Below are 25372 nucleotides of genomic sequence, written 5' to 3' on the forward strand. Positions count from 1 at the left end.
AACCTCATTTTGCCACACAGTGAGTCTTCCCAAACCCAGTGAGCTGAGCCGTGCGAGCCGGGCCGCCAGTGTCCCTGCCGCCTCTCCTGGTGGGCATGGGCCCTGGACGGCTGCCCGGGTCCCCACTCTGTTGGGTCCAGGGGTTGACTAGGCTGGGCCCCAAGCTGCAGGCTCTCCAAGGAGGGCCTTCAGGGAGCGCCTGGAAGGATGAACCCAGATCCCTGGGCGGCAGCAGGGCCCGGGAGCAGAACTCAGGCAAGGCCGCAGGGGAGGCTGACGTGGTCCCTCGAGGTGACCCACGGCTGAGGGCATACCCTTCCCGTGTCCGGCTGCTGGCATGTCCAGAGGGCAAGGGCACGGCGGGCGGCCTGGCCTCCCTGGGCACCCCTCCAAAGATCTGAGCGGAGGGAGCTTGGTGGGTCACCGTGTCATTCCCCACAGAGGAGGTGGGACAGCCGTGGCCTTGCTGTGACGGTCCTCATCAGGGCCTGTCTGGGACATCGTCCCTTGATGTGTGAGGAGGGCCACGGTCTTGGGAAGAGCAAAGGCAAAGCAAGCCCTCCCCCTGGGCCTGCTGTGGGGCAGGCGGGAGCGTGGACCCCAGCTCCGTGTGTCCCTGCTCCGTGGGCACAAGCCACCCTGGGAGCTGTCTGATCCTGGACTGTGCCCGTGTGCCCCCTGCAGGAGGAATGGGGGCTGCCCACATTGCATGGGGGAGGGCATGCCTGCATGACCCCCGGCCTGGAACCATGCCATATGGACAGGGTCTCTGGGCCTGGCTGGTCCCCTTAGGATGACCATGCCGTGGTCCAGAACCCTGGCTCAGACAGGACTCGGGCCATCAACCCGCGGTCCTGCCGTGTCGGGCATGTCCAGGGCAAGCCTTGGGGGTTGGCCGGGGGCTGACCACACCGCCCAGCCCCAGGGTGCAGGCGCCCCGCCCCCAGCAGCGCCTGAAGTCCCAGAAGCCTGTGCCCGGCTGCCCGCGGCCCCTCGGCCCGGGTTTCCCCCAGCACGCAGCAGTTTGCTGGGCGCCCAGGGGCAGTCTGTGGGCAGTGAGGCTGGGCAGGACCAGACCAGACCAGTCATGGGGATTGGAATCCTTTATTGACCACTGAGACGAGCCGTGTCCTCCCTCACTCTGGGGGGGGTGCCAGGCCGGGCGTGGGGGTGGCGGGCGGCCTAGGACTCGGTCTCGAACATCTTCTTCCTGCCCTCCATGCCAGACTTCTCCTCGATGTTCTTCCGCCAGTCGCCCACGTCGCGCAGGTCCCGCTCCTGGGGAGGGGTTGGTATGGGGCTTAGGAAGAGGCTGCAGACCCCCTGTACACCCCAGGCGGGCGCTGGGTGGTGGTGCTAGGCCACGCTGTGGGGTGGAGGGGACCGTGACCTACCTTCTCGGTGTCCTCCTTCTTGACCTGCTTCAGGTTGGCCCGGAGGTCCATGCACACCTTGTGCTTGGAGCCCAGCAGCGCCTTGAGCATGGCGTCGGCCGACATGCGCACCCTCCTCAGCGGGGGCCTCTTGAACTTGCCTCTCAGGTCGAACAGCTTCTGGTTCATGTCCTCCAGCTGTGTGAGGCAGGAGCGAGGGCTGGTGGGAGCCAGCGGTGGCCAGCCCCCCCCCCACCGGCTCGGAGCGCCCCTCCCCGCGTGCCCGGCCCCGCCCCTTGCCCGCTCACCTCCTTGGTGCTCTTCTGGACCCTCACTTCCATATCATACTTCTCCTCCTCGGCTGCGTCGATCTTGGCATGCAGTTGTTTGCAGAGCTCCTGGGGGTGGGGCAGCAGGTGGGGGGGGATTGGGCGGCGGTCCACCTGCCCTAACCACCTTCTTGACCAATGGGGAAACTGAGGCAGCAGGCTGGAGCGCTGCTCGGGGAGGGTACCTGCACTTCAGACATGGAGCCGGGGAGGTGCAGTGGGGGGCAGTGCTCAGACAGGTAGTTCTGCTTCTCCGACTCACGGCGACTCTCTTCCTTCTCCAGCTCCGTGGCCGCGATCTGGAGCATGACGCTCTGCGGGGGACAGGGAGCGGGGGGGGGGCAGGCCAGTGAGGGGCCGTGGGGGCCCAGCCTGCACACACCCCAGGGTGGCCCTCTCGGGGGGCAGCACCTACCTTCAGGTGCTGTCTCCGGGCCGTGATGGCCCTGTTGCGCTTCTGCGGGGTACGGGGGGAGGAAGAGTCAGGGCCCATCCGGGTCCCCAGCACCCCCACATCCCTCCACGCTCGCCCACCGCGCCGGTGGGCCCTGCCTGGGGGACAGCTGGACCTGGGGGCTCCTGAGGCCCTGCTGGAGGGCCTGGGCCCAGGACACCTGGGCCCAGGTGGCAGGTGAGGTCCGAAGGCTGGGGGAAGGGTGGAGAAGGGGCCGTGCCTAGGGGCAGTGGGAGGGGCGGGGGGGTCCCGGCAGGGCGCCGTAGGTGGGGGGAGCGGACAGAAAGAAGAAGCGATTCTGGTGACCTGGCCACAGCCCCACTTCCCCTGCCCTGTGAGGCACGGAGGCTGCATCCTCTGCTTCGTCAGTGTCTGGGTGGTGGGGTGGGGCACTTTCACAGGGGTGGGCTGGTCAGCTTCCCTCGAGCTCTGACCTCTGACCTATTCCAAGTAAGGGGTCCCATCCCCTCTGTGTTTCATGCTCCCCCCAGCCCCAAGCAGGTACTCACCTCCTCACTGTCCCAGGGAGGGGGCAGGTGGGGTAGGGGGGAGAGAAGAGAGAGGTTAGGGACATGGTTAGGGACATGGATGGGGCAGTGTGATGGGGTGCGGGGGGGAGGTGGCCAGAGCGGGCTGGGGAGCTGCAGAGACCTCCCCCCCGGTGGGGGGAGGGTGGGGGCGTCAGGGGCCCTGGGCTTGGAGCTGCACTTACTCCCCCATCCTGAAGTCCTGGGCTTAGAGCCTGTGGAAGAGAAAAGGCCTGGGCATGAGCGCCATGGTCCCTGTCTCCCCAGGTGGGGGCAGCCCTCAGACCAACCCTGCTGCCTGTCACGCTGCCCCCAGCTCCGACCTCCTTGGAGGCGCTGTCTTGGGATTCCCAGGGTGAGAAGAGGAGAAAGTGTTCCCGAAATGTCCCAGGCGGGGCCTGGGTTGCTGCAGCTGTCCCTGGCGGGGGGGTGGGGGGCAGGTGGCCATCAGAGCCGTCCAGCTATTTTTAGTTCTGTTCCTTCGGCTTTGGGCCCAAGTGCATGCAAGAAACTGCTCCCCACTTTGGCCTGGGGTCCCTCGACCTGTCGCATCTCCTCCTTGTCTCCCACCCAGAAGTGAGGCCCGGTGATCAAGGGGCTGTCCACGACCCCTGCCCCCCACAGCCACCTCCCAGTGCATCTCCGTCTGGCTCCCAGCTCCATGGAAGCCCCCCCAGAGAGGCTGCTGGAGGCGGCCCCCAACCTCCGGGACCCCCACCCTGGGACGTCGTCCTGCAAGCTAGCTCAAGAAGTGCCTGTCCTCGGCCTAAGCTGGCCCGGCTGGCCTCACCTAGCGTCTGGACAGCAGTGCCGGGAGCGAGGTCAGGCCGGCGGCGGCAAGCTGGGCTGGTGGGCCCAGGGGGAGGGGTATAAATGGCCTCCCCCAGGCTGGGCCCCCGCTCAGAAAGGGCATGGAGCCCTCCTCAGACCAATGGGGGCACAGGGGCCTCCCCACCTGCCCAGGCCGCCTGGCCCGGCCCAGCCGCGTGCTGTCGTCCAGTCCAAGAAGTCTTGGTCGGGGGGGTGCCGAGGTTGGGTTGCTCTATTTAGAGCTCAGTGACAAGTTCGAGAAGCCTCCCTTGTTCTTGCAAGGAGCCTCTGGTCAGCGATAGGTGGCCTTGCTGGGCCACTGCAGGGCACAGGCTCAGGGTCAGCTGAGGGATCACTCTGGTCCTGAGCAGGGTCCACACCTCAGTTTGCCCTCTGCTTCCCCAGGGGGCCGGCTTCCTGGGGTGGAGCAGCTCCCCTGCAGCTCAGTGCTGCCTTTGAGCTGGGCCAGGTGTTCCTGGGCATGAGCTGGCCCCAGCTCGGGGGCAAGGCCTGGCCCCCCAAATGTGGCCCACGGCAGTGGCAGGGGCCCTCTGGGTGGGGGCTGCCCTCCCCCGGCTGGGATCCTGCCCTCCCGGGAGCAGGAGGGAGGGGGCCTGGACGTGCAGCAGGCCAGAACGCCCTGCCCTGGGGTGGTTCCTGGCTCACTCGGAACACGTCCTTCAACCCAGGGATGGCGGCACCACCCGCCTGGGAACCTCTCCCTGACCCGAGGGGCCTGGGGCCCGCCTGGGCAGGCCCAGCACTGCTGCCCTTCTCACCCTGGCCCGGGCCTGCGCCCCCCGCCCGGGCCCCCACCCAGCAGACACATCCGGAGGACCATGACTTGGCATCCTCTGAGCTGGGGGTGCGTGGCCCCAGCCCTGCCGGCCTCAGGGCCGTGGGGAGGGTCAGGGGAGCTGAAGCCGTCCAGATGTGTGGGGATTAGAGCTGCATTCCTGGCCAGGGCTGAGCCCCAGGAGGCCCGAGGAGGCTTCCTAAGACATCTACTGCCCCCTGCTGTCCCGAAGAGGAAGCCCCGCAGCAACAGCCCTTGGAAAGTGTGGGACCCTGCAGGGGGCTAGGGCGCCCCTTGGTTGGGGTCCTTTCCCTCCACTGTCACCACCCCCCAAACGCCTCCCGATTACCCCCTGTGTCCCCCTGGGGCCGGCTGCAGTCTCCCTCCCAGACCCCGCAGCCCCACTGACAGAGAGGTCTTCCTACCTCTTCCTACGATCCCCAGCGGGCTTGGAGGGGACCCCTTCATCCCCCTGAGGGCTCAGACACTGGTCAGAGGCCTCAGGGCCTGGCTGAGCCTGGAGAGAGTCCTCTCCCCACAGCAGTGATGGAGGAGTCCCTGACCCCACAGTGTCCCCACGGGCTCAGGAAAGACACACGGCCCCAGCAAGAGGAGGGATTTATTACAGCAGCCCCCTGTCCCAGCAGCACTGGGACAGCACCCATACCTCACTCCCGGGAGCCAGGCAAGGGCAGGTGCAGGTGGGGCTTCAGGGCCAGAGCCCAGTCCGCCTCCCTGGCCGGCTGCAAGTGGTACCACTGGGCAACAGGCCGCCGGGCGTGGGCCAGCATGTCCGCCCAGTGCTGCAGAGGCTGACCAGAGGCCCGGGTGCCGAGCAGCACCTTGCCCACGGGCTCAGCCTGAACCCGTGGGCCCCGGGCCCAGACAGCCAGCACCAGATCCACACTCTGGGTAGAGGCAGGCCGAAGCGCATGGGGAAAGAGAAAGACAGCGGTCAGTTTGGCGCCAAGGGTGCTCCCCCCGACCCCTTCCTCCAGGCAGCCCACCTGGATCTGACTGAAGGGCACAAGGAAGGTAAAGACCTTGTTGAAGTAGGGGGCGGTTGTGCCTTTGCGAGCCGAAGTCTTTCTCTTCCTCCACTTCCTCTGGTTCAGCATGAGCTGGACCTTCACGTAGGGGTCTGGGCAGGTGAAAGGGATCAGAAGTGTCCCAGGTCTGAGCGCTGAGCATAGGGTACCCCCTCCACGCAGAGGGGCAGGTACGGTTCTCACCTGCCAGGCCCGGGCTCAGGCCTCGCGCCCCCAGCACGACCACAGTCAGCCTGCCTGAGCTGGGCACATACCGGAGCCAGAAACACAGCTCTCCGGACTGCTCAGGCTGCGGGCAGCGAGAGGGGACCTCAGTTTCCTGTGTGGCACCCAGGGCAGGGCCAGGCTGGAGCCCGGCAGTCCGTGGCCTCACGTCCGTGGCGCCCGGCGGGCCCAGCTGGTACCACTGCTCTAGGATGTGCTGCAGGTCGACGGCACCCAGCGTCAGGCTGAGCTCGCCCAGCGGCTCGTGGGCAGAGAAGCGCCTGAAGCTCAGCACCCGCACGTGCAGGGTGGTCCGAGACAGCTCTTCCTGCAGTACCTGCGGGCAAGGGTGCGAGCTGGGCAACCCCATGCGGCCCAGGGCCCCCGGCTCACCCAGCCCAGACGCATGTGGAAGCAGCAGGTCTCCTGGAACGTGGGGCAGAGCATGCCGTGGTGCACCTTTGTCTCGTGCCCGTGCTCTGCCTGGCTAGACAGGCTGACTCAGGCGTAGGGGTCCGCCATGCCGCCCGGACCACAGGTCCTCAGGTCTGCAGCCTGCTTGAGGCCCACTTTGATCTGGGAGTCAGGGGTGGCTCAGCCCCCTGGGCCCTCCCTGGTCAGCCCCGAACCCAGCACCTGCCCAGCACACAAACCCTCCCTGAACCTGCAGACCCTCTGCGCCTGCAAAGGGGGGGGGGGGGTCTGCACTTCCTGCCTTCCAAAGTCATACTCCAGGGAGAACTGCAGGCGTCCCCAGTGCTGGGGGCCCCCGGGGCAGTCTCCGAGTTATCCATGTCAGGTTGCACCTGAGGTAGGTAGGGGTAGGTGACAGGTGGTGCTGGGACGCCTGGGGAGGCAGCACCACGTCCTGGGCCAGGCCACACAAGGGCTCACATCCTCAGCTCAGCTCTGTGAGACGGGGCTTAGCTTACGGATCCCCCCCAAATCCATCTCGAGCACCACTGCCTTCCTCAAGAACCTCCTGTGGCTCCCCGTGGCCCGTGGACCAGCCTCTGGGCCTGCAGGCCTTAGTCCCACCTGCCCCCCTTTTCTCCTGCCTCCCTCTCACCTTCGCTCCTCACTTCCCCTGCCGGGAGGGCCCTCCCTGCCTCTGCTCCTGGGCGACCAGACCAGCATTGGGCGCTGAGCTTGCCCCTGCCCCTGGGCCTTGAGCTGCCCTCGGGGGCGGCCCAGCCCGGAGCTGGGCACCGGGGAGCGCTGGTGCCTGCTCCTCCCCAGGTGGGTGCTGGTGGTGGTCCCTTGAGGACTGCCCAGGCCCACAGCCTCCCTGTCCCCGGGCTTCTTCCTGTGGCCGTGGTGGCAGCAGGCGGCACAGAGGATGCAGGAGACCCGTGAGGACACCAGCTGCCACGGCGATGGCAATGAGCACCCAGCGGGGCCCTGGGGGTGGACGCAGAAATGCAGCTGAGATGCCTCTGTGGACAGCATCTTCCCCCCTCCCCCGCCCCAGGGGTCCCACAACTCACAGGGGAGCCTGACGATGAGGTCCGGAATGAACCCGGGTATAGCCATGGTGCCCTCCGGGGCCGGGGTGCTGTGGGGGCCCGGGGGGTGCCCCATCTCCCGTCCCTGCTGGCTAGGAGCAGACAGCCGGGTGGCCGACTCACCTCTGGGGCTGGCCCCCCAGCCCCCAGCCCAGTGCCCCATCTGCCCAGCAGCAGCGGGCCCAGGGTCTGCCTGGGCAAGGAGGCAGCCCAGGGTGGCCAGGGGCAAGGGCTCTGAATGGAGCCAAGGGGAGGGAGGCGCTGGGCTCTGGCCAAGGTGCCGGCTTGGCTGCCATAGGCCCAGCCTCCTGGCCACCTCCCCAGCCCCCAGCCCCCAGCCCCCAGCCCCCAGCCAAGCAGGCCAGGCCTCCTCATTACAGAGCCTCCTCCTCCAGGAAGCCCCCTCCTTCCCGGCCTCTCTCCCCGGGGCCCTGGGCCCCGCCTGGGGGCTGTTGTCGGGTCCTGACTCGTCCCTGGCCCTGACCTCAGGCCCGCCCTGGTTTGTCAGTCACACAGGTGAAGCCCTGTTCACACGTGGGGGCCGCTGCGAGCCGGGAGTAACCGGGGAACATGGAGACGGGGGCTCTGAGGGGCCAGGGCTCTGCTGGGGTCGTGGGGGCACGTAGGGAGAGGAGTGGGGGTCGGCTGCTGGGGGGAGCCTGTCCAAGCAAGCCTGGGCTGAAGATGCGTTCCCGGCACGGGCGCCGTGCCAGGAGCGCCCGGGGAGCAGGGTGAGGTGGGGGCAGGCAGGGACAGGGTGAAGCTGACAGCGGCCAGAACATTCCTCGCAAACTGACTCAGCAGCCACTGCCCAGACCTGCCCACCTGCCGACCTGCCACCCTTCTTGCTGGTGGGAGGGAGGGTGGGCCTGGCGCAGCCTACCTGCCTGGGGCCCGGGGCGGGAGCACACCTGGCCCGCCCGGGCGGGCTGCTCCCACCCACATCAGGGACTGGGGATTCGGAGTGGGCGGTGGCGGGGGGGGCGGTGGATGCCACGCTGGGGCACACTGGGACCCCAGACCCATGGGAACTCCCCCGGCTCAGCTCCTCCTGGCCTCCCCTCCTCTGGGGGGCACTGGCAGCCAAGGTCACAGTTCCTCCAACTAGGGGCTCTGCCTCTTCATCCACAAGAGCCTGCCACCCCTCGACCCAGGGGCCCGGGCCACACTCCCTCCAGGAGTAAGCGGGCAGCAGGGCTGGATCCCCTCCCTTCTGCACCCCGCATGGGGAGAGGCAGAAAGGAGCCCCACCGCGATTCCCCAGAGACGACAACCATGCACATGGCACTGATGCCCCCTCCCCCGCGGGCTGGATGCAGGCCGCCCCGCTCCCAGAGCCCCTGACCCTTCCTCGTTCGGTGGAGGGAGCTTCCGCTCAGAGTGCCCAGGCCCCGGGTGTCCCGCCTCCCAGGCCCGGCTGTGCCACCCCTAGGGGGCTGTGTGTGCGCTGTCCCTGTGGGGTCTTGTACAAATAGGAAGGGGACAGCTGGGGGAGGAGCAGACAGCCAGGGAGCTGCAGCACCGGGAAGGGACGAGGTGCCCGGCCCCGCACGCAGGAGAAACAGCGCTCGGAGAGAAGGGCCCGGGCCTGGTTTAACGCCCCCCATTGCCGTCTTGAAATTCTAACCATTTGGCACCAAAGGCTGCACGTTTTCTGCATGGGCCCTGCAAATGACGGGGTCGATTCTCTTTGGGTTCCCTTTGGGTGAGCCCCTGCCATGGGGTGCGGGTGCTCAGGGAAGCCCACAGGCCTCCACGCCCTCTGTCCTCAGGACACTCTGGGTCTGCTCTGCACCCCACGTGGCTGGTGGAGGGCCCTGGGGAGGGGCGGCGGATGGCCTGAGGGCTCCTGGGGGTCCTGCAGGGTCCCTGGAGGGGGACGCCGGAGGCCAGATCCGGAGCCCCCAGCCCCCACATGGAACTGAGAGTGAAGCTTGACTTTCCGGAATGCCAGAGCCCATTTGTCTTCTGGAATTAAAGTTGCTTCACTGGAGACTTATGGTTGAGAGTTCCAGGTGCGAGGTCAGCACCGCATCTGTGTGCGCGCGTGTGGACTGGCATGCGTGTGCCTCTCCCCGGGTCCCTGGGCGGGGGCGGGCGGGCACGGACTCTCGGGGGTTGGGGACTGCAGGCCTGGCAGGATTCCCGGGCCATCCCAGGGAAGGTGGACCCTGGGACCACAGGACATGTCTGGAGGCTGGCCCCGGAGGGTCCCAGGACGCTGGGGATGCGGGCCACAGCGCTGCGGGGCCCCCAGGCCTGGGGGGAGGCACAGGGTCCCTCAGGACCCCCGGGTCCCCATGGTGGTGAAGGTTCAGGCAGGCACGCAGCCACCAGGTGGCGCCGTGGGCTCCAGTGGACCCAGCCACGTCCCACTCCAGGGAAGCACGGGGTGAGGGCGACCGGGGGCAGCCAGGTAGCCCCAGGCGACTCTCCGGGCCTGTGCGGCCGCCAGCGCTCCTGCAGCAGCGCCTGGGGCTGCCTCCGGGGCTGCCTTCCCGGCCACCACCTCCTGGATCCCCCTCTGCTCCGGCTTCCGTGGCGCAGGGGGAAATCCCTCTCTAGCACTAAGGCTGTTTCCCGGGAAAGGAGCCGCGGGGCGTCCTTCCTAGGTGGGGTCCCGGTCCCAGACACCTGTCGTGGGGCGCCCCTCCCTCCACCGTGCAGACGCAGCCCTGTGGCTTGTGCTGGGGCCAGCCTGCCTCATCCCCTCAGGAGCCCTGGCTCTCCCAGGCAGAGGGGGCTCCACGTCAGCCTGGGGCCCAGCACCCCTGAAAGCCAAGCCAACCACCCCCTCCTTCTTCAGTCTGACTGTTGTTACCATGGGAGCAAGTTTCCGCGGGCCCTCCTCCTGGGGAAGAGCAAGGCTCCCCAAACGTCGGGGTGGCCGCCCCCCAGGTGTAGCATGGTCTCACCTGCTGCACTTCTGTGGCTAGCCTCCAGGCCATTCTACCCCGGCACACGAGGGCCGCGCTGGGAGCCGTGGCCTCCAGGGAATGAGACCATAGTCTTGGTGGGGGAGGGGATGTGAGAGGCAGGGCTTCGGGGAGCCCCACCTCAGGGTCGGAACTGCTGGCCCTCCGCAACCAGGGAACTCCTTTGGGAGGAGGGTCCCTCCCGAGACCCAGGCGCCAGGTGTCCAGGCAGGGGTCCCTCCAGGGACGCTGGGGTCTCTTCATCCTCCCAGAGGCCTTGCGAGAGGGGGGTGACGGCCTATTTGGGCTGGACATCGGGAGGGGCAGCAGGAGGGAGGTCAGGCTGGACTTGGTTTGGGAAGGTTCTACACCCCAAGGGTGGTGCCCTGAGTCACAAGGACATCTGGGTTTGGAGGAGCATAGCCTTTGGGCACCACTAGAACCAGGACCACGCCGTGTGTGCAGGGCAGGGCCCCTGGCCGGGTGGCGCTGTCCCCAGGTGACTATCTGAGCCTGCCTGGTCCTGCTGACGCCTGGGCTTCTGGAGCCCAGAGAACCTTCTGGAGGTCACTCCATCCATGCCTCTGCTTCTGGCTGGGCCGGGCCTGTCCCCAGAGGTCTCGGTTCCCTTCGGGCCAGCAGGCCGGAAGTCCTGGCCCACCTCCCTCCCCCGCCCTGGCTCCGACAGACCCAGCAGGCCTATGAGCTCAGCCCCCATGCAACCCTGGCCAGCTCATCTGGTCTGGTCACTCCGGCTCAGGTCCCTCCCTGGGCCGGGCCCTAAATGGCCCTCCCAGGCCAGGGTGTCTCTCTAAACCCATTCCTGCTGCGACCGGACATGGAGCTGGTTAATGCTTAACAGGAGAGCTGGTGACACGGGGGTGGCCAGCCCGGCTGGTCGGGCAGGACTTCCGGGAGGCTGCTGCAGGGACGCGGCTGGTGGGAGGCGGGCGTGCCGGTCACGCGCGGCTCTGAGGACGTGTCCCCCTGTATGGGGCTCGGCTCTTTCTCTGAGTCCTACCCAGTGAGGGGAATCTGGAAGAAGCAGTGAACACCTCGGGGACCAGGGCAGCCCCGGCCGTGCTCCGGGGGCAGGCCGGCGCCCCTGCTTTGGGGGCAAGACGCAGCACTGGCCGCATGTGCTGGGGGGTCCTGGCATGCGGTGAGCACATGCCCCCGCGTGCGGCTCTCCCCAGCCCCACTGTAGGGTCTTTGTGCCTTTCCCAGGATACGGGCGCCTCCATGGCGAGACGGGCGTCTGAGGCTCCAGGGCGGGATGGGGAAAACCAAACAGAACTGGCAGCCCCCGGCTAGCCCCACGGCCCCCGAGACGGCGGCTTGGCAGCCAGCAGCCACACGGAGGCCCTGGCGGGGCTCCTGGACGGGGGTGCTTCCTTTGAGGTTGCCTGGGGAATGTTTGAGGTTGGAACTCATGGCAAACGCTGGCTCGGGGTAGCCAGGAGCTGCCGGCACGGAACCGCGAGACGTGCCAGGACAGCACGTGTGCACCCTGCCCCGCGCGGGCCCCGGCGGCCACCCCCTACTCCTCCGGGCCCCAGGGTGCTCGCCTGGCCGCGGCCCCGGGCGGCGGGGTGGAGGGGGGACCCTGTGCCCGTTTGCTGGCTCTCAGCCTGCATGTGCCCCAGTGCCGAGATTCCGGGTCTCCGCACCCTCTTCGTCTGGGGTGCCCATACCCCATTGTCTGAGCCTCCGGGAGCCTGCACCCCACTCTGCCCCATGCCTCTGAACACTGACGCTGAGGTGCTGTTCGCAGAGCTTTGTTCCCTTCTCCCGGAGTCTCTGTGCTGCCTGTGAGCCTGTATTTCTGGGGGACGTGGACCCCTCCCTGTGGAATGTCTGGGTGATTTAGGCCCCATTCACCTGGAAGCTGGTGGATGTCTTCCTCATCACGTGACCGCGTGTGGAATCCATTGACCAAGGCCCCCGTGTCAGAAAACTGGGATTCTCTGTGACCCAGGCATCAGGGCCCTCCTGGGACCGCCGGCACCCCTCCCCACAGACGGCCCCTCCCGGGGGCTTCTGGGACCATGTGGCCCGTTCCTCCATAGCTCTGGGAGGGCCCCCTTCACCAGCTCTCAGGGTCTCTGTTCATCGGGGGGTACCCTTGGCGTCGGGGCAAATACCTGGGGACACGCCTGAATCCCTGAGCATCTGACGACCTTCTCCCCTCACACCTGAGGTCTGGACACCGGGACTCTCCGGGCTGTGGTCACCAGGTGCCCGGACAACCCGTACCCACTCGTTGGCCCCTTGGGTGCCTGGATCCCCCCCCGACACGTCTCCCGTAGGCCGGAGCACCAGGCCAGGCCCAGTGGCCTCGTTCCTGTGGTTTGGACGCCCTGTGCTCTATCCACCCCTGTCTGTGCGTGTCACCCTTGTCTCTGGCTATGTGTGCTATTCATCTGCGTGCTGGGCCTTTTGCTTGCCCTCCCGCCCAGGTGTCTGGGACGCCTGCGCTAGGCCTCCCACAAGCGGGGCCCCCACCCAGACGGGCCTGGGGCCCTGAAGCCCATTACACTGAGTGTCTGGGTTCTGGAGCCCATTAGTCTGAGAGCCTGGGTCCCATACCCCACTCATTGATGTATGTGGGTCCTGTACCCTGTTAGCCTGAGTGGGTCCTGAACCCCCTCAGTTGGAGCATCTGGGTTCCTGTACCCCCAGGCCCCCCTGCTGAAAAGCTGAACTGCCCACCCCCCCCCCCCCATGCCTTAGCATCTACAGCCTGGTGGCCTGTCATCCGTCCTTGTGGATTCTGTTCTTGAGGCTCGGGGCCCTATACCCCGTTCCCTGGACCATGGGGTGACTTCTCTGCCATTCAGCCCCCTCAGCTTTTCTGAGCTGGATGGTGTGCACCCGGTCCAGCTGGGAGACTATAGACCTGGAACCCCACTAGTCCTTCATCTGGGTGCCTTGGGCCCCAGGCACGTCACACCTGGCTTATAGGGGGTGCCCCTCTCCTGCTCCTCCAGCCGAGGTTCTGGCTGCCCAGTCCAGGCCACCTTAGCACGGTGCAGCCGGCAACCCCCCCGCCCCACCCCAGTTCTGTGTGGCTCTGGGTTACTGCCCGTATTTGCAGCCTGTTCGCTCACACAGATGGGGGCCGGGTGCCTGCCACCCTGAATTTCTAGATTCCACCACCCAACTCTGAATGTGGGTCTGGCCCTCCGTTCCCCAAGCCTCCCAATCTGGCTGCATCGTTCACCTGAAGACTCGAACCCCAGACACGCACCGCTCCGGGCAACCCATACCCCACTCCTCCGACTTCGACCATCAACCTGACAGTGCTCTGCCCCCTGTTTCCTTGGCCTTGGGGCCGTCCACCCCTAGTTGCTGAGTTGGAATGCTGGCTACCATGTTCTCTTCTCCGGCTGCCTGAACCCCAAAGTCATCAGGGTCTCAGGCGGCCTAGCCCCTCACCATCTGCCTCTCACATAGGCCCACATCCTGGGGCTCAGGCCCCATCTTTCGACGTCTGGTCCCGTTCGCGGGCGTCTGGCCTGCGGAAGCCCATTCAGGCCCATCCTGGCCTCTCTGTGCTGAGCTCCTGCATGGCTCTAGGCAGGCTGCTCCTTGCTGTCTAAACTCTGTCTGGGGGTTCCGTTTCCCTCCCTTGGGGGTCTGAAGCCTCCACACTTCCTGGAACATCTGAGGGGTGCCATCCCCCACTGTGCAAGGGTCTGGGTCCTGGCCCCCCGTGACCATGCATAGCCAATGCCCAGTGCCCCATGGATCCAGGAACTGGAAACTGGCCCTTTGTGGATCTCTAGATGCTCACGGGGATGTCTGGGCTCTGTAGCTTGCACCCCGCTCCTGAGTGCCTGAATCCCGTGCACTCGTGACACTGGGTCTTGGGGTGCACTGTTCCCCCTTTCACTGGGGATTTTAGAGGTGTGTACCCTTAGCGGCCTACACTGCACCCCTCACGTAGGCTCGTGTCCCCGGCTCTCGGGCCCCACCGGCCCGTTCCAAGTTCTACCGCGTCTTTGGACGCCCGCGGCCCATTCATGGGTGTCCGGCCTGTGTGAGCTCATTCATCTTGCCCCAGCGCCTCTGTGCCCTATTCATGCGTGGCTCTGGGCAGGCTGCACCCCGTCCGCCCACGTCTCAAAGACAGTCTGTGCTTTGTCGCGCCTGTTCCAGGAACAGCTGCCGAGCAGCCAGCAGGCACATTCCGGGGTTTGGCCGAAGGCCAATGCAAACCCTGGTGTTGCTGGCACTGGCCAGCGGGGCAGGGGCGGGGGATGGCCGTGGGGAGGGGAGAGTGGGGACCCTCAGCTCGGGAGCACGCGATCAAAGCCTTCCGTACACGGGGCATGTCCCGGACAGGCTGCCAACAGGAGTGGCTGTGTGCACGTTCCAGACCCCTCCACCGAGCCCGCCATTTCCTGCCGGGAAGGGTGGGGCAACCTGGCTGGAAGGCTTGTCCCCCTCAGCTCAGGGCAGGGTCCCAGGGCCCCAGGCCAGAGCTGGGGGTGGAGGCTGCTTGGGGGGTACCATCTCGGCAGGCGGCAGACCCCTGGCCGCCCAGCCGGCCGCCTCCCCACCTGGGGGCTGTGGGGCCCACGGGACAATGGGCCCCTCGCTCCGGCACCCCCCCCCATCCAGCTCTCTTTGGATCTGGCCTCGCTCTGCCTCCATTGTCTCCCTGCCCGTGTCAGGGGTAGGAAGGGAGTGTGCATGTGACCTCTTCTTGCCCAGGGGGTTCCCCGCTTCCCCCGGGTCCTCGTGTGAGCCAGGGCCCAGACGCACCCCCCAGGGCCCCTGTGTGCGAGAGGCCTGGTCAGGCCAGGACGTGCAGGCTCCCTGGGGGTCAGCGAGGGGAGGACACACAGGCCTGTGTTCTCTGAGTGTGAGCCGGGTCTGTCCAGGCTTTCTGGTTCAGGTTCCCGGGGTGGGGGCAGGCTGGTTTGTATTCTCTGGGGCATCCCTGGGTGGACCCCGCTCTCAGGACCCCACAGGTCCAGGTTGGAGCACCCTGGCTCTTCCATGCCCTGCTGTCCTTCCCTACCTCCCTCACTCTCTGTGGGCCCCGGCCTGCCCCTTCCCGCTCCCTTGCAGCGCAAAGCCTGGCCACTGGCTCTGTTCCCCCCACCTCTGTCGCCCCCCAGTCCTCCCCAGGGGTGTGGCAGGCCCACCCAGGTTTCTGGCCAGATGCACAGGACCCCACTCTCAAACATATTTGGGGAGGTGGTGGGGGGAGCTCGGGCCATGGGGACCCAAGCCTGGTGGGCACTGCAGGCCATGGGCCCTGGGAGGACTTCTGGACATGTCTACAGCAGGTGTACCCTCTTCTGGGCCACCTCCCGGGTTCGTGGGCTGCAGGGACACCCCTGTCGGGTGGGGACAGCGAGCGGGGGACACCGAGCCTGCAGTGACTTACACATCTCAGCACTCGCAGAAACTCCGCAGTCCAGGTGTGGACTATGGGCAAGGGTTGTGATGCCCCATAACGGAGACTCAGGGAGCGAGCCGGGGCGCCCCCAGACCCCCACTCCCACCCCAGTCCCTACACAGCCACGTTCCAGGCCTGGAGCGTCTGCTTCCCCCACCCCGGCCCTCGCTCAGGTTTGGGGTGTCCATGAGGCGAGTCGGGGCTCCCTGGCCTGCATCCCAGCACGCAGCTGGTTTCCTGCAGGTGATTGTGAGGGTGCTGGTTGGCCCGGGACCCTCCCCACAGGTCCCCCTCCTGGGCCTCTCCTGGCCCACAGCTGCCACCCCCGGGGTGGCCAGAGTCCCCTGCAGAATGCAGGCCCCTAGGTGCGCCCTGGCCCGGGAGGTCGGGCCAGGGCCTAGGTGGCGGGGTGGCCCGGGCAGGGCCGGATCAGTCAGGTTCCAAGCTCCCCCTGCTGTCCGCTGGCCGCTCCTGGAGGCGGCCTGACCTCCCGCTCCCGCCCGACCCTGTGCTCCCTCCCTGCCCGCCCAGCCTGGCTCCGCCTGCTGCCCAGCCCTGGCCTGGCCGCCCTGGCAGGCGTGTGGGCGCCCCCTTCCGTACACAGGCCTCTCGCCGGGCCCCTTCAGCACAGGCCACGGCCTGACCCTCTTCCCAGAGGCCCGTCCTGGGACCCCGAGCCTCCAAAAGTCTCCGTCCTGGGGCCCCTACCCACAGAGGCGCCATTTCGGGACCCTCTTTCTGGATCACGCCCCCCCCCCGGGGGGCCTGGTCTGAGCAGAAGCCTCTGACTGGAAGCCTGCCCAAGCAGCCCTTCATCCTGGGACCCCTCCTGCCCCCCGACGAGCTCAGGGCCTGCCTGGCTGGGACCCCGGGAGAGCCAGGTCATCGTGGAAAGAGGTGTAATTTCCTGATCGCGGGCCTTCCCCCCAGCCAGAGGGCCACCTGACGTCCTAGACGGGGAGGCATCCAGGACCAGGGATGGAGTCACTTTGTGCAACTGGGAGGGATGGAGAAAGGAGCCAGGGAGGCACAGGGTGCTACCCAGCTCCCAGACCCTGGGCCGGGCCGGGACGGGGTTCCCATCAGCTCACAGATGGAGGAACAGCTCCTGGGGGCACAGGTGGGGTCACAAGGTGGACAGTGGCCTGGGGCAGAGGAGCCGTGAGGATGGTGGTGGGCCGCCTGGGGCAGCAGGTGTTGGGGAGGCCGTGAGGACGAGGGGAAGACGGTCCGGCCCAGCAGACAGCGCAGAGGGGCCTCCCCTCCCTCGGCTACAAGGGGACACCGTGCGGCCAGCCAGGGGCCGTGGAGCCTGCAGGCGGCTCCAGGAAGCCCAGGTGACCCCCTCGCCCGTGCACAGGGGTCCTGGCGCACACGTGCACGTGCCCCCTCAAGGGGAGCTGATGCTCGGGAGGCCGCCCCGTGGACGGCTCGTCCTCTGCCCTCCCACCGCTGCGGACACACGGACCTGCTCTGGGCGGTAGGAGTCCTGGTCCCACAAAGGCCACCGGCTCCGGCCCACTGCTCTGCCCGGCTGCAAGCCACACACAGACACCTGTGGGCGCTGCTCTGGCCGCGAGCAGGTGGCTCTCTGGCCAGGGCGTGATCGGGCACCGGCCGGGCTACCGGTTTTCTCCGGCTGCCTCCACCCCTCCTGCAAGCCACTGGACCACAACCCTGGGCCCCAAGCAGCGCAGGTGGGGCCTCACGTGGCCAGCACCCAGCCCAGAACCAGCCTCGTCCCAGGGGATGGGGGAGAGGCCCCCTCTGCCCAGGCCCCTGCTGCTCCAGCCACATCTACCAGCCGAGAGCCCACCCTGGCCCTGGGCTGGGCTTCTCGCTCAGATGCCAGCCTCCCAGCCCAGCCTCCAGCCTCTAGCCGCCCCTTGGGCCTCTCCCTCCTCTGAACTGGCCCCAGCCAGGGGCAAGAGACTGCTACGCTGACCCTGACCTTGGGGAAAGAACTCCCCAGGTCCAAGCAGGCCCAGCCCACAGTGCAGCCCATCAACACGGGGCTCAGGCCCACGCTGCCTCAGATCAGGGGCACAGACTGCCCGTGGGCAAGGGGACCCTGCTCTCAGGAGAAGCCTGGCCTGCCCTGGGGGGGCGGGGGGGGGCAAGGGACTGGTGGGAAAGGAGCCAGGGAGGGAGAGGCTGGGGGCCACAGGCTGAAGGAGCAGCTGGTGCTCAGCACGGAGGCAGCAAACCCACAGGGCTACACCTGGCCGTGGGAGCCCCAGGGTTCCACCAGCACGGCCCCTTCCTTGCCAGGAGCCCCAGACAGGTGCCCGGCAACCTCCCTGTTTACCCCACTGCTCGTCCCTAGGTTTAGCTTTGCACAGAGATGGCCCAGAATGTCCTTAACCCAAGCAAGCAAAGGGCTGGTTCCTGCTGAGGCTACAGGTTCGGGAAGCCGTGTGTCCTAGGACAGGGACCCAGGAGGGCTGGGTCCCAGCCTGGAGGGGCTGACCTCAGACCCCATCAACTGTACCACCCTCTCCTCGCTTCCCCCTGTCCATCCCCCCATGTCTGACCCCCTGCAGCCCTGGCCCAGGCTCCTGAGGGCCCAACTCCTGAGACCAGAGAAGTTTTGGAGACCTGAGGCCCGGAGGATGAGCCAGGGTGGACGTGCCTGAGGCCAGCTCGGCGGTGGAGTGTGGGAGTTTGTGCCCAAGGGCTCTGCTGGTCTAGGGGTCCCAAGGAAAGGGGCCGCTGCCATGCAGTTCTCCCAGGAGCCTTCAGCCATGTGGAATGGGGGCCCCTGAAGCCATTCCCCCATGACTTTGCTTGGTGAAGATGCAGCGTCTCATCTGCCGGAGGGACCGGACACCGGGAGCGCACTGTGGCCAGCCCAGCTGCAGGACTCACCACGAACCTGGAGAGCTCTGAGGCCCCTGGGACGTCTCTCTACCCTGGCAGAATGGGGTGTGGGCCTGAGGGCCAGGCAGAGGATTTGGGAGCACCACTGACCAGCCTGAGACCCTGGCCTGCTCAGCAAGAGAGAAGGCTGGGGAAGTACGACGCGCCCATTCTTGCAGGGAACACCATGGGATGGGGGACATGGAGGCTGGCGCCCACGGGCCAGTCGGGCTCTAACCTGAGCTGGGCCAGGGACTCGTGCCTGAGGGGACCCAGGTGGGCTGTGCTAAGGTCCCACAGGTGTCCAGGCGAGTCCCAGGAAGAGCAGGGGATGCCAGAGGCCAGAGCACGGGGGGCTGAGTCTGCCTCTGACCCTAGCGCCAGGTGGAGCAGGGCCGGCCACAGGGGCCCGCAGCCAGTGAGGGAGGTAGGCCAACCGCACCGGCCCCAGTGATGGTCACTGACTCTCCCTCACTTGGCAGGTCTGCTGCTGAGTTGTGGGGCCCACTTTCACTCCTTGCTCTGAGGCCCCCAGGTCCTGGGGTGTCTGCGGCAAGCTTCGGGACCCCGTGGGCATCCCTGGGAACGGGAACAGGGCCCCTCGGGGCCATATGGAGGGAAGGGATCCCTGAGACACACGCCAGCCCTGCTCACAAACGCTTGGCGGTCCAGGGGAGCTCCTGGCCCCCCTGCCCGGGCCCAGCCCCCACGCAGATCCTTGTTCCCCTGAGGTCCTCTAATGGGATGGGCCCCACTCTCCCAAAACCCCCAGCTGCTCCCCCTCCCCGGCCTGCCCGTCGGGACCATGCATTGCAGCTGGAGAATCTCTCATTTGGAGACAAGGATCCTCACCCAGATTCGGCCACTGTCACGCAGTGGCCAGTCTGGTCCCAGCTACGCCCACTGTCCAGACGACTTTCAGGCACACCCCAGACACACACCGTTCTGCTCACAGACCCTCCGCCCTCACTCATCGCGTCTGGAGAACGCACCAGTAACCCTTCAATAACCCTTCCACGTCAGCACATTTTCCCGCATGCCCCCCGAATGGGTTGGGGCGGCTTCTTCATGTCTAGACCCCCACAGAACTCACATGGGCACTGCTGCCCTGTCTCAGAGGCCCCCTTTTTGATCAATAAGCTTCCCCTATAATTCTTGCCATTAATTTGTGGAAGGAACAAACTCACGGGTCTTACGGAGTTTCCAACATCCCAGACTTTATGGATGATTTTCCACACTTTGTATTTCTCGTTAGACCTGATTGGTTTGAGGTCAAGTTGTTTGGCAAGACTGCTTCAGAAGGGGAAGGCCCTTGAGGGTTGGTGTGTCCCTTCCTGTGACACCAGGCAGGTGCATCCCCTCCACTGTCGGTGGGCGGGGTGTGGCCAGCTAGAGCCATCTGCCATCAGGGTCCCCATCATGGTTTCTCATGGTTTTAGCAGCTCCTGGCAACACTTTTGGGACCCGGAGTCAGCAAAGCAAATCCTGCTCTCCCAGAGAGGCTCCTAGCCTCTGACTTCCGAGAAGGCCTGCACCCTCTTCTAAAGGGCTCATCCGACCGGCTCAAGTCCAGCAGGAACACCTCCCCTGATCAACTCAAAGGCAGCTGGTTAGAGGCCTTGCCTACCTCTGCAGAATCCTTTTGCCTTTGCCCTAGTCCACCGGTGGGAAGCAAGTCACCAGCCTGGCGTGCACCCAGGGGAAGGTGTGGTGCATGCCTGTTTGACTCATGGTATGTTTCACACCACATGGTATGTCCCAACTTGCTGTCCCTGTTCTCTTGACTTGTGCCCAGACTGCCTGTCTTTGACCAAAGGGAACCCTTCCCCGTTGACGAGTGTGCCGTCTTGACATGACACAGTGGTCTGGATGGATTTGTGAGTCTTGTGAAAGTTGTGTCCAGTTCTGGAACCAGCCATTTCTCTAAGGATCCTGGGTCCCTTTCACAGGGATGCTGGTGAGTACTCGGAGGCCCCACTTGGGGCAACACGGTGCTCACTGCTGCTGGTTCGGCCACTGTTTCTAGGTCTTTTTGTGAATAGAAACAGGAAATTTGTGTTTTTTCCAATTTTTTTTATTGTGATAAAATAGCACAGAACATAAAATGTACCGTCTTCACCGCCTCTAAGCCACAGCTCAGGGGCACTAAGCACATTCACACTGTTGTGCAGCCATCCCCACCATCCGTCTCCAGAACTTTCCACCATCCCAAAGGGAAACTGTCCCCCTGATACCAACCCCATCCCTCCCCCGGCACGCATCGTTCACTCTCTGTCCCAAGTCACCGACCCCCATACCTCCCCTGGTCCCAGCGCCCACTGTCCACTCTCTGTTCCCTGTGAATCTGGAGACTCCAGGGACCTAATGTGAGTGGAATCCTGCAGTGTGTTTTGTGACTGGCTTAGGAAAAACATATTTTTAAAAATAAAATCTATCCTGGAATCACACTGTATGTCCAATTTGGATGCAAGATTTCAAGATTTTTCTTGGTTCCATAGACTGTATATTTCAGTCTGTCTTAAACATTGGAAGTCTTGTTTTCTAAGGGCACTTAACACAATTACACACACACACACAACCCACATGCGACAGATGTCCTCAAATGACTATGTTTTAAAGTGGCCTGAAATAAACTTTCTGGGTGGTTAAGTCACCGACTGGATGGACAGCCCAGTTCACTCTTTCCCACTTTCTCTCAGCCAGGGCTTGCTTTTGCCATTCCGACATCACTGTGTTTTATACCACATCAGACATTTCTGTGATTTGAGGTCACAATGGAACAGGGCAAGGCCACCCCCCGTCCCTGGCTCCTTGGGGCTGTTTCTTCTCTTGCCTGTAGGTACTCATAGCTGCCACCTGTTTTAAATGTTATTTATTCACACCGCAGACCCTTTGTTAAAGCGACGACTGCTGGTGCCCACCCCGGCCTGCCCCTGCTGCTCTCCCACCCCAGGCCGGGAGGCCAGCTGTCCACATGGTGTGGACGTCTCCCTCCTTCCCCCGCCACATAGGACTCGGTGAGTGGGTGCCCTGTGGTTTATCCAACCAGGCCTCACATAGGGCCATGTGGGTCACTTCCAATTTTGCAATTTAACAGAGAGTGTCGCCATATGCATGGGCGTTCCTCCTCCAATACCTCTGAAGGCCACTTGTGACAGTGGACAGTGGGTAACTGCCATTCCTTTTGCCTTGCCCCTACATGTGAGCCAACCCTTCCAGAAGGCAAGCTCAGGCTTCCTCCTTCTCTTCCCCCTGGTCATAGGGGACTGCCCTACGGCCATAAGCATGAGCTGGGGGAGGGCACTGTGCTGGGTGACAGGTGGTCTAGACTAGTGGGTCATGTAGCTTACACGTGCGTGCTGGTTCTCCTTGGGCTTGATCGTGCAAGACCATTTCCAAGTCGCTGTGGGGCCCATGACTGACGGGTACAGCAGAACCCATCCATTGAGCTCAAGCGGGTGCTTGTCTCTGGCAGGATCCTGCAGTGTGCAGCGGCTGCTTCTCAGAACGTAGATGATTCTCGGCTGTAGGTGCATCCACGTGCCATCTGGTCCCTTGGTTGGCACTTCAATGCCATAGGGTCTGTGGGACTGGATGTTTTAATCGGTGGGGCTTCTGGCCCTGCAAGCTGGGCCTGCTGCAGGGCCTGTTGAGGCTGGTGGCCTTCTGTGTCGCCCAGCTCGTGGGCCAGAGCAGAATTCCCAAGTGTGGAGTATGTTTCCTCCAGAGCCCAACTGAGAGGAGAAGGCTCTGTTCACATTTACTCAGGTCAAAATGAAAACAGAGAATTTCACTTCTGATAGCTCTAGGGGCAGCTGGTCACCAAGACTGACCCACCCAAGACCACACTTGTCTGTGATCGCTGTTTTCCCAGCACTGTGTAGATACCGTTTCTACATTCTGCCGGGAGGCAATTAAGAAAATGAGCAGAGACTTATAATTTATAGCAAAATGGAGAACACAAGGCTTAAATATCTCCCCACACAAAATAGCCGTACATGGGAAACTGTGATCCTTTTAAACACTACAGCTGGGCTTTCCAAAAAACAAGAGCAGTCCCCAGAGGATTTTAAAAAAAGGGAGGAACTCAGCCTCTGGAAATGGCCAAGTAGATTGTTTTGACCAACTCTGCTGCTGAGAACAAATAGAAAAACTGGTGGTGGGGGGGCGAGATGACCCCCAATGAGATTTTCAAGACACTGGAGGGCTTATCATGGTTACTTATCTGTCCAAGCTAGAGCAAAGGAGGGAAGGAGCCCGGGAGGTGAGGTCAGACTCTGGGACCACTTTTTCCCTTTGGGAGATTACGCATTCCTACAATTTCCGTAGCTGAAAGTTTGAGAAGTTGAGGAGAGCTGTGAGTTGTCTCCCACGGCAGGAGGGACAAAGAGCATCTCAGAGGCCCTGGTGAGAACCACAGACTTTTGTTGGGACCCTGGAATGCCACCGCAAGGAGGGAGGATGAGCTGAAGCAGACCCGCCCTTTCAAGAACTGAAATCCCACTTGGGGTCAACTCAATTCTCGCTTGAACTAAAATGATCCTCTTTAGTATGGTCACCCAACAATTGCAGAAGAAAATGCTCTCTGGAGGTGATACTATCCCACGGAGCTTCTAATTCTCTCTTGAATTTTTTAAGCAGCAGGCCTGGAACTCTACCAGAAGTGAGAACACATGGAAAAACATGGGAACCACCTGCAAACAGAGGAAAAATAAAGAATAGGAACAGACCCACGAAAAAGTCAGATGCTGGAAGTGTCTCTAATATTACTAATAATTCTCAGGTTGTGACATTCAAGAACTTAAGGAATCAGGTGGAGAAATTCAGCAGAAAACTAGAAATTATGAAAAAGGATCTAATGGGATTTGTAGAAATAGAAAGCACAGACGTCTCAGTGGTGGTGTGATGGGCCTAACAGCAAATTAGATGCAGCTTAAATGAGAATTCTTAAAGTGGAAGAAAGACAAGATGATTTAAAAAAAATACAGAAAGGAACAGAAGAGCTGTATGGGACATAATGGAAATATCTAACATGTAATTGGACTTTGGAAGGAGAGAGTGGATGGAATCCAAACAATATGTCAAGAGGTAATGGCCGAGACTTTGCAAAACTGACCTAAGCACCAAGTCACGGATTGAAGAAACCCTATAAACTCAAAAGAAAGAAAGAAAGAGAAAATCTGGCAGCTAGATATATTATAGTTACCAATGACAGAAAATCTTAACAAGGGCAGAGTAAAAAAGACAAATTACTTGAATGGAAGCAACAAGTAAACCGTCAGCCACCTTCTCAACAGAAATATTAACAAACCCCACAAAAAATGAAGTGATCTCATCAAAGACTGAAAACAAAATCTACTGACCTAGAATTCTATACTCGTTGAAAATATCTTTTAAAAATAAAGCAAAAACTGAACGGCAAGAAAACACATGACATGATTTAAAAATGGGCAAAGAACATGAATAAACATTTCTCAAAAGGAAACATAAAGATGGTCAACAGATAATGCAAATATCCTGGACGTCATTCATCACCAGGGAAATGCACATCAAAGCCACACTGAAATATCACTTTGCACCTGTCAGAATGGCTAGAACACAGAAGACAATAAACAACAAGTGTTGGGAGGGGATGCCGAGAAAGAGGAACTCTCGTGCGCTGTTGGTGGGAATGCAAACTGTGCAGCCATTCTGGAAGACAGTATGGAGGCGCTTCAAAAAATGTAAAAATAGAACTACCATGTGATCCCCAGTTCTGCTTGAGTATTTTCCCAAAGGAAACAAAAAACAGGATCTCAGAGAGCTCTGCACTCCCATGTTCATTACAGCATTATTCACAACAGCCGAGATATGGAGACAACCTACCTGTCCCTCGGCAGATGAATGGATAAAGAACATGTGGTACATAGATACAGTGGAATATTATTTAGCTTTAAAAAGGAAGGCGGTCTTTCCACTTGTGACAAGATGGATGAACCTGGAGGACGTTATGCTCACTGCAATGAGCCGGACCCAGAACAACAATTACTATCTGATATCTGATCTCACTTAGACGTGGAATCTAACAAAATCAGTGTCAGACAAACAGAGTTGAATCTTCTAGTGTCAGCTATAATAGGCAAGTATAAAATAAAATGGTCAGATATGCAAGAAATTTAAAACATATGACCCATGGTCAATAAAAATAGCAGTTAATTGAAATAGACTCCCAAATGACCCAGATTTGGGATTTTAGCATACTTTAAGCAACTATTACACATATGTTCAAGACTTGAAGTACAGTCTTAATATATGAACATAAAGGAAAATGTTCAAGAGGAATTAAGACTGAAAAGAACCAAATGGAAATTCTAGAACTCAAAAGTACAATGACCTGAAATGAAAAAGTTACTGAATGGCCTCACTGGCAGTTATATGATGACAGGAGACAGGTCCGTGTAGCCAAAGACAGACCAGTAACAATGATCTAGAGAGAGGGACTGAGTGACCTATCAGAACACATCAAATAGTCTAGCATAAGTGTAATTGGAATCCCCAAGAGCAAGTAGAGTGAGAAAGTCACAGAAAAAATATTTAAAGAAAAATGGATGAGAATTTCACCAATTTGATGAAAAGCATTGACTTTGAAGTTCAAGGTCAGTGAACGTCAGTCAGGATACATACCAAAAAAATCATATCTAATGATACATTACACACTGGGGCCAACAGTGTAGATTACGTCTGACTCCTCATGTGGAACAACAGAGTCCAGAAGACAATGGAGCGACATTTCTGAAGCGCACTGACACACACACCTGTCAACCAGAGTTCTGTATCTGGTGAAAGAAGCCTTCAAAAATGGGAGTGAAAGAAGAGCTTTTGGATAAAAGATGGGAGGGCTTATTGCCAGCAGACCTGCACGAGGAGAAATACCAGATGACCCTCAAGGATAAAGGAAAATGATATCAGGAAGAATCTCAGCTATCCACCTGATGAAGACCAGGTGTTGCTTAAGGCTGGGCTGAGAGGGAGAAATAGACACTAAAAGGGTGTGAAGACATTTTGGGAACTAATGGGTAGGTTTAGCATGTTGACTGTGTGCTAATGTATGTCAAGAGTTAGCAAACCATATACTTTAAATGTTTGCAGTTTGTTGTAC

General features: G+C 62.0%; 2 protein-coding genes across 2 annotated transcripts; both read right to left on the bottom strand.

The window, feature by feature from the left end:
• Positions 1–1088: 1088 nt before the first annotated feature.
• Positions 1089–2215, bottom strand: TNNI2 (troponin I2, fast skeletal type). The gene is made up of 5 exons (XM_027580372.1): positions 2118–2215; positions 1888–2016; positions 1682–1771; positions 1395–1571; positions 1089–1278 (listed from the first exon to the last, which is right to left on the bottom strand). The coding sequence occupies exons 1-5, from the start codon at positions 2193–2195 to the stop codon at positions 1183–1185; spliced, it is 570 nt and encodes a 189-aa protein (XP_027436173.1). The 5' UTR covers positions 2196–2215; the 3' UTR covers positions 1089–1182.
• Positions 2216–4957: 2742 nt separating this feature from the next.
• SYT8 (synaptotagmin 8) lies at positions 4958–8073 on the bottom strand. Its single transcript, XM_035723151.1, is given in 11 exon segments — positions 4958–5197; positions 5297–5430; positions 5522–5627; positions 5712–5879; positions 5936–6118; positions 6251–6309; positions 6312–6348; positions 6752–6892; positions 6894–6943; positions 7030–7139; positions 7931–8073. Coding segments are annotated over 11 exon segments (1371 nt in total).
• Between the last annotated feature and the right edge of the window lie 17299 nt (positions 8074–25372).

The sequence above is a fragment of the Zalophus californianus genome, chromosome 11, assembly GCF_009762305.2.
Source record: "Zalophus californianus isolate mZalCal1 chromosome 11, mZalCal1.pri.v2, whole genome shotgun sequence".
NCBI classification, from domain to species: Eukaryota; Metazoa; Chordata; class Mammalia; order Carnivora; family Otariidae; genus Zalophus; species Zalophus californianus.